An 8,538-nucleotide genomic window follows, 5' to 3' on the forward strand; every position below is an offset into this window, starting at 1 on the left:
TGGAAACATTGCACCATGCGCTATGTAGAGCGGAGGATTTTAAGAAGCAGCGAGCTGCATGTTGCAACTGCCAACAGATTTACATCAGCTGAGCACTTTGAAAAAATACGACCTGCAGCTGATGAGGTTGAAAAACCTGTCCGTCCAGTTCCTCAGTGCCCGGAACAACAGCAAGTCCCTGGTTCCAAAGAAGAATCTTTAAATCTCTTTAATCCTTAGAAGTAATTAAAAGACATGTGGACATTTATGTATTTTAAAATTTATCTTAGAACTTTATAACATTCTTTTTTTTCCTTTTATTTCATAGAGATGGGAGTATGTAACGCAATATGTTATCTGCCTCTTACAGATAATATTGTTTATGTTTTAAATATTTACCGTCACAGACATTTGTTTTTCTTCCAGTTTGTATATATGACGTTATCTTGATCAGTATTTTCTGTAATCCCTCTGTGCTTTTCTGGGGACATTTTACAGACACTTCCAGAGTTCTCTATATTTCTTCCAATAATATGTGTAACATCTAGTCTATTCTTAAATTCTTGGCTCTTGTACAGGATAACAATATTTCAGATGAGCTTGTGGACTGTCGCACTGATGGTAAATGCTAGTTTTCTAGCAGCTTCATAAAATTGAATAAGGACCAGTTAAAAACCAGATAAACAATAACTTTAAAAACATACCGTATCACTTTTTCTAATTCAGAGCTGGATCAAAATTTTTAACCAAAAAAAGAAAACACTGAAAAGAGCTTTATAAATAAAGATTACTTAAAAAAAAAAACAATAAAATTAAGTTGGATATTTATAAAATATCACAAATGTTTTTTAGTTCAGATTACCTAAGATAATTTTTCTTTTTGACATTAGTTGTTACGTCATTTGGATCAGATAAGTAGCGCGAGACCTGGCATGTGTGGATTATTATGTTACGTTGCAATCATGGTGAAAACTGATGTCTTTACAGGTTTCAAATTAGAAAGCCAGTAATTAATGAAATACATAATTCTGTCTCCTAACATATATTTTTAACTCAACACACAAATATCAGTAACCCCTGAATTCAGTAACCCTTGAATTCATGCAGTAACTAGTAGAGCAAAAGTTTTTTTTTTTTTTTCAAATGTTCCTTTGTCAAAGAGATGAGCTACAACTATACTAGATAAAACTGTTTTAGGTGCATGAATGGATGTATTCCTCTATATTGGTAAAAAAAGATTACTTTAAGGTTTGCATTATCAGTAGGTATGACTTATGTGACGTCTCATGTCCTGCTCTTACTTACTTTAGGATCCCGTATAGTAATTGGGCCCTGCCTCCGAGAAGTTATATAGCAGTGCCCCATTTATTGACTATGGATGAAAGCACTTCAGGGCCATTTTGTCACATGATTGATACATTTGTAAGTTGATTGTAGTAATTTAAACCCTCTGCATTTCAGTTGTCTGCTTTTTAAATGTGTGCTAGGTAGGTTATGTTTATATAGAGGAGTGGGGGCCTAGTGGTTAGGGCATTACGCTTGGGTTCCAGAGGATTTGAGTGCAAGCCCCACTCCCACAGACTGCCACTCTGGGTCCCTGAGCAAGACCCTTAACCTCATACTGTTTCCCTGGAGCCACACAATGGCAGCCCACATTTCCCCAGGGGATGGCTTAAATGCAGAGAGTTAATTCCGTTACTTTGTACTTGTAACAGTGTAATGACAATAAAGTTGAATTCTATTGAAGTCTAATTCTATGTTAATTACTTGAAGGGATTATTATTTAACTCATTTTTAAAAAACTTTTCAAGTTTTATGTTTTGGTTTGAACTCTCCCTGAGGATACCTCTCTCTGTTTAAATGACAGATAAAATTTGGCATCAGTTTTTCTTTTTTCTTTTTTTTTTTTTTCTTTTAGTCTGTATTTCTTTCTTTCTTTTTTTTTTTTACAGTTTATGTTGTTGTCTTTTATTTGGGTTTGACTATCAACATTTTTTCTCTACTGTTATTTTATCGAAAAGAAAATGTTTGGATATCTAAACTTTAGAGATCCTTAGACGAAAAACAAACAAACATTAGATTTAGAAAGAATAAAGAGTTTAATTTAAAATGGGGGGAAAATAAGGCAATCCTGTCAAAGAAATTCCTCAATGACAAGACTGGCCCACAGATGACTGGAGTTTTTTTTTTTTTTTTTTTTTAAAGCAAACCCACCTTATAACTTTAAAAGAAAACTAAATAAAAGCTGCTAAAAGACCTGAGTGAGTTTGTGTCCTCTAAAGGGAGTGAGTTTTCACACAACTTTCACTGAGAACATTGTCATCAATAGAATGAGTCCAAAATGTTCACCAGGAGAACGTAGGTGATGATCTGTGCATTTTTCCAGCTTGGTGGAGCACTGTACCACAAGACATAAGAACATAGAAATGCAAGAGCTGTAGTTAAAAAACTGCCAGTTCCTGTGCTCCTGAGAATCTATGATGGATTCTCCAATAAACCGATGAGCTCTGACCACTAGGCAATCAAATATATTTCCAGATGTCGATATTCTACATGTCAGTAAAAATTACAGAAGTGAAGATAATTAGACAAATGAGTCTAAGGTTTTTTTGAATTTGGAAACAAAAATGTATTAACTTTAAGAATTGCAAATTTCCATTTTAGTCTGAAAATTGGAAAATATTAATCTAAATATATTAAATCCACAACAAATATTTTCTTCACAGTAAAATCAGAGACTGTAGTGTTTAAACCTTGAAGTAATACATAAAAGGGGGTTTCTACAGTACGGCTGCATCATACCTTTTAATTTAATGTGTATTGAAAATAAAAGTATCTTTTAAGATGAACCATAAAAAGCATGAGTTGTTCTGTAGGTTTTATTACTCTATGTGCTTCAAAGAGCTATTTGAACCATTTTAGAACATATTTGGTTAAAAGAAAATTGCACATAACAAAAACAAATATATATATATATATATATATATATAATATGGGCCACTATATAAACATGGTTGTAGAAAGAAAAAAAATAAGTGTAAAAATAAAATAAAATAAGAATTTTTAGATTTATAGTTTCTGCAGTATGTAGTAACAAAGTAGAATACACAAATACAAAAGAAAGGAGCACATTATAATAAGAGTGTATTTTTAACAGTGGGTGCTGAAACTGCAAGACTAAAAAAAGTGAAAGAGTGAAAACAAAAAAGAAAAATGTTTAAAAAAGGAAGAACACAAAAGCGAGAGGAAATTTGATTTTCAATGTGAAAAAAAAGTAAAAAAAAAAGTAGACAATAAATCTCTGTTGAAATAAAACTTCAAGCGATACACAGTAAGCATGCATTGAAATGTTGTTTTTTTGTCAGATTCTATGTAACTTTTAATTTGGAGGTGAGTTGGAAGAGTTAGATATGGGAAGTTAGGTTCAATTTATACAATAAATAAAAAAGATGGATGTATAAATATATGTGTTTCTGCTTATCTTAACAAATATTTGTAGGTTAATTCAGTTGATTAGTCACGGGTCAGTTTATACAACCACAAAACAAGTTCAATTCTTTCTTAGCTAACATAGATCCCTAAATATGCATCAGAATGCTTTTATAAACAGTCCTGACTGAGAACTTGCACAGCAGGATTCCTTATACTCTGACTGTCACCTACTGCCCAAACACTGTTAGTACAGGAAAATAGGTACAAATCGACTTGGCCAACATCACACGACTGTGGAGCCCTTTGGAGCAGAGGCGTAGCCAGAAATTTAAATAAAGGTGGCCAGGCAATAACCAATGTACACTTAGGGGTGGCCGAATGTAGATAGGCACCAAAACCTCACAGTCAATTTATACTGTTCCAACAGGAAAATAACGAGCAAAACATCCATATTTTCTAAATAAAGACAAACTATACTTTCCCACAGCATTTGCTAACAAAGAGAGGAATATATTGAAATATTTGTGCTTTCTAAATAAAAGGCATTAGCACAATCTTTCCAATAAAGATGCGCATGGCTGTTGGTTCAGAAGCATCCAAGTTAGACTCACTTCAGCTCTGTCAGATGTTTTTTAAAGTGACCATGCAATCCAACAAACTTTCTTTCCTCTTGATCAAGACGCTTTATTTTTCAAAATAAAAACAAACTTAGAATTTATTACCGCAGTATGACGTGACAGGCAGATCATATTTCTCATTTTGTTCCTTTTTATGCCACTCAAAAAAACAACAAGAATCAATAGCCGTCAAAAACGGTATGGCTGCGTGCCTGAATGCAAGAGCTCACCTGACCCCAATAGCCTACTCCAATATATTTCAGGTGCTGCAGTCACCTGTATATAATGAAGGGGTGGAGGTAAGAAACAGCGTAAATTATCCACAGCAGCAAAAATACAACTAAACAAATTCATTATTTCACAATTAAGTCAACTTATACTTCAAACCAAAATATTTCATATTCATATATATCATATCAAATCAGACAAAAATAGTAAACTAGTAATATTAAATATTCTATCATAAATCAAGCATTTGGCTCAAACAAAGGTATAGTGGATAAAATTCTTTAAGGTTTAAGTTTTGGGCAAACATCTTTTCCATTGTCATTACTTACCTACTTTTATCAGTAATTATTCTGCATAAGATTGATATTTACAAATACTGGTATCTACATAAGTTGATCATTTAATAAGTTTTTAATAAAATTTTTATTTATCTATGATTTCACTTAAGACTCCTAGATGACTTGCAGAGACACATAATTTTCTCTTTACCCTATATAATCAAAATCTAGTTCTGAAAAGAGCATTAATTCTGTATTTATCATCTTTAATTTTAGTATATTGATGTGCAGAATTAACCACAGTGTTTTTGTTGTCAAGTAATTGTTAATATATGAAAGATTAAAATGTTTTGCCACCATCTGTATAAGAGGGAAATAAATGTTAGGGGTGGCCACAGGGGTGGCCAATGATTGGCTAAGGGTGGCCATGGCCCCCCCTGACCCCCCATCTAGCTCCGCCCCTGCTTTGGAGATATCTAGTAGCCTATGTCTAGCATGATACTGTTAATGCTTTGGTCATTTTAAGAACTTAACAAACAGCGTTTTGTACAGCGTGGGTGCAGTAACTGCATGTACCCGTAGTTCTCCCGATTTCATGGGATTTTTTTTGTTAAAATATTTTTGTATAAAATACGTGGAAGAACAATATGGAGAAACGAGAGAGCTGATTTATACATAAATTAGAGACAACTACTTTTCTCCAATTCCACTGCATTAGAAAAAAGTCGTCCCTGGTTCAACAATAATCATATATTCTCTTTTTAAATTCGCTTTAAAGTTGCATACATATTTAAAAGTGTAAACATCTGTTGGGAATAACTCTCGAATTTATATTTTTCGCGAAAAGACAACAGGGGAAAGGTTATCATAAGCCACCCAAAAATGTTTGGATCCATTTAATTTCACTTGAAGGACAGCTGTTGATAACAAAAACTGAAATTTTTTTTTTTTTTTTTTTTTTTATTCAATAATTGCACACTTTACAAAAATACAAACATTCGTCTCCATTGAGAAAATATTACACTGTGCAGTATCCAACATTTCTGGTTTTTTAACAAAAAAATAAAAACAAAAATGAAAATCCTCACATTTTGCCAGGGAAAGTACAATTTACAAAAAGATATTAAATTGTTTACACACATTTACAGTTTTTGTTGTCTTTTGATTAAGAGAATACTTAATCGTGTTGACATATTGCTTGACCTCATTGTTAAAAGCAATAAATGATATTTTGGAATGTGTAAACTTACATTTATGAATGTAGAATTTTGCCAAGAGAATAATCAGATTAATAATGAAAGTTCCATTTGGTCTAGTCTTAGTACTGTTGAGGTCATAAAGTCCAAAAAGGACATCCTTCCAGAATAACTTAAAGTCTTTCTCAATTTTTTCTGCAATCAACTTACAAATGTCAGACCAGAGATTTTGGACAAAAGAGCAATGCCAAAACAAATGGGTTACTGTTTCAACACTCGTGGAACAAAAAGTGCACAGTATATCAATGTCTTTTTAAAATTTTTTGACAATATGATCATTAGACGGGTAAAACTTATGAATTATTTTAAATGATATTTTTTTTAATTTTGGGCAGCAAATACTGAAACTAGACTTTCGACGGAAGCGTAACTGACGTCTGACGTACTGGTCACGTGGTAGCGTGGAGCGAAACAAACATGGCGCCGCGAAAGTGAGGAAAAATCTACTGTGAGTGTTTTTAAACTAAAATTGCTGTACTTTGCATTTCTTTTCGGTGCTGTTTGTTCAAAATAAAAACAGTAATACGTTATTTCGGACTTTAACTTGATAGTTATCTTAATATAATCTAGAGAAAACGAACTTTAGTTGCTGATATTTATTGTCTTGTATGTTCAGTTTGTTGTCATGTCAGCCCCTGTCCTCGCGCGCTGTCAGTTACCGTTCAGTGCTTACTTTTGTTTTACAGTATAACGCTTTTAGATATTAATTTATCCGGGTTGAGGTTTCTGGGCCTCCCCTGTCAGTTGGTGCTCCAGGCTGGATGATCCCACACTTACATGAGAGGAAGAAGAGGACACTCTTCATCGTCATCATCAGGTGGAATAGAACAACTTGACAATTTGTCCAAACTAATGGCTTCTTTAACAAGGGCCCCATTAACAGGCTTTTCCACATAGTTACACAAAAATCTCAATAAATACAGGACACATATTGACACACAAAGAAGTTATAGGCCACTTCACTAATAAATAACAATTTCATATAAACACATTTTTTTAAAGGCTCAAACTTACAATAGTATGATATTTTTTATATTCATTTCTGTAAAGAAATGGACTTGTGGGAAAAGCAGGTCTTATTTTTTATTTTAAATATAATTAATGTGAAGTAGCATGCTGCCAGAAGCTGTGATTATCTTACTTGACACATTTTCAAATTTCACGTCACGTTTCGTAATTTTACAAAATGTTATGTTTAAACAGAAAACATGTGCTGACTACATAAAGTTGATTTTCCTCTCTTGACACAGTGACTCGACAGCAGAGCAGGATGGCTCTGAGGAAGGAGCTGATCCCGGACATCTCTGTTGATAACCAGCCACAAGATCAAAGCACACAGGAGGTTAGAGCCTCTGCCAACTCGGAAAGCAGGGTAGAGATGTTAAGAAGGAAAATTTCCATACTTTGAACGTCTATAAGAACTCAGCCGTAAACATTTTCACTGATTAAGCTGCAGATTTAAATCTGTGATTTGAAATAGTATCTGTTTTTTAGGATGAGCTCCCATCTTTACTTCGTTCAACATCCTCGGCACGCGAGAAACGACGAAAGGAGAGGGATAGTCAAGTCAAAGAAAAAGGTGAATAAATGAACTTTCAAGAATGCCCTGCATTAGGGCAAACTTAGGCAAACTTTATTCTCATTTTGTACACACAGAGTGCTTACTAAACAAAATTGCGATGCATACAGCTTTTTCAACAGTGAATGAACAGCTTAGCAGTGAAATAAACATTTAAATTTATAAAGTGCAGCAGTGATCAAAATGTAAACAGTGTAATAAAATGTAAACAGACTTTCTGTCTGAATATTTTGTCGTTTATTCAGTTATAATACAAAGTTCTCTCCAGGTTTTTTTTATTTTATTTTAAGCGCCAGGGGAGGGATTTTATTTTTTTAATGCTACATACTTTCTTTTTTTGTCTCTTTGCTAATTTTAATAAGGCCCACCCCTTTCTCTTCTGTTCATTTTGCCATGTCAGAAGTGGCACTTATATCTCCCCTTAACATGCAAACTACCAGATTGTTCCAGAAACTTAACTCTGATCTACCTGCAGCCCCAGCATAATTGCTAAACCAGTACGTGGTTTAGCAATTATGCGTTTTATTTTTTAAAACTAGGGCTGTAACTAATGATTATTTTGCAAATCGATTAGTCTGTCGATTATTTTTTTCAATTAATCGATTAATAATCTGGTAGCAAAATGTTCTTTAAGGAAGACTTTTTATGAAATTAAACCAGGTAAAACAAAAAATTTTCCACTTCAGCAGTTCTGGATAGAGCCTATTCAGAGATGAAAAAGTATTTTTTTTGTACCTTAAATGCAAAATGTGCACATATTATTATTTTTATTTTGGCAATATTGTTATAATTGATGCTCAAGGTGGGTCACTCTGTCAGCTAAAGGTATATTTTAGTTTCTAAAGTCCAGTTAATGATTAATCGATTACTAAATTAGTTGACAATTATTTCAATAAACCTTTTTTGACTTAATCCGATAATTTTTTCAGCCCTAGTTAAAACAAAAAAAAACTATGACCACTGGTCGGTTTATTTCAACAGACCAGCCATTTAAGAATTGTTCTGAACTTGGTCACTTCACCCCTGCTTTCAAAGCAGGCTTTCTTTGTGAGGCGGTTCAGTAGCGCATGTGTTCACCTCTATAGAAGCGTCAGGGTCAATCGATGACAGTCTGAATGCACTAGGATTCATATGTTCACAGCACTTTTCTCATGTAAGGAGATGTGTTT

The 8,538-nt window shown here is 33.5% G+C and overlaps 2 protein-coding genes across 2 annotated transcripts in view; both read left to right on the plus strand.

The window, feature by feature from the left end:
• Window positions 1-795, plus strand: part of LOC107090294 (gap junction beta-7 protein-like) — a 10,550-nt gene extending 9,755 nt beyond the window's left edge. Inside the window, 1 exon segment of the mRNA XM_015383601.1 lies at window positions 6-795. Within this exon segment, the coding sequence (XP_015239087.1) occupies window positions 6-219 (214 nt within the window). The 3' untranslated portion in view covers window positions 220-795.
• A 5,393-nt stretch (window positions 796-6,188) lies between these two features.
• Window positions 6,189-8,538, plus strand: part of LOC107090295 — a 5,344-nt gene continuing 2,994 nt past the window's right edge. The window contains exons 1-4 of the mRNA XM_015383602.1: window positions 6,189-6,238; window positions 6,477-6,607; window positions 7,041-7,132; window positions 7,285-7,369. Coding sequence (XP_015239088.1) covers window positions 6,568-6,607; window positions 7,041-7,132; window positions 7,285-7,369 — 217 coding nt within the window. The 5' untranslated portion in view covers window positions 6,189-6,238; window positions 6,477-6,567. The remainder of the gene's footprint in view (window positions 6,239-6,476; window positions 6,608-7,040; window positions 7,133-7,284; window positions 7,370-8,538) is intronic.

This window comes from Cyprinodon variegatus, unplaced genomic scaffold (assembly GCF_000732505.1).
Source record: "Cyprinodon variegatus isolate N-32 unplaced genomic scaffold, C_variegatus-1.0 Scaffold288, whole genome shotgun sequence".
Classification (NCBI taxonomy): Eukaryota; Metazoa; Chordata; class Actinopteri; order Cyprinodontiformes; family Cyprinodontidae; genus Cyprinodon; species Cyprinodon variegatus.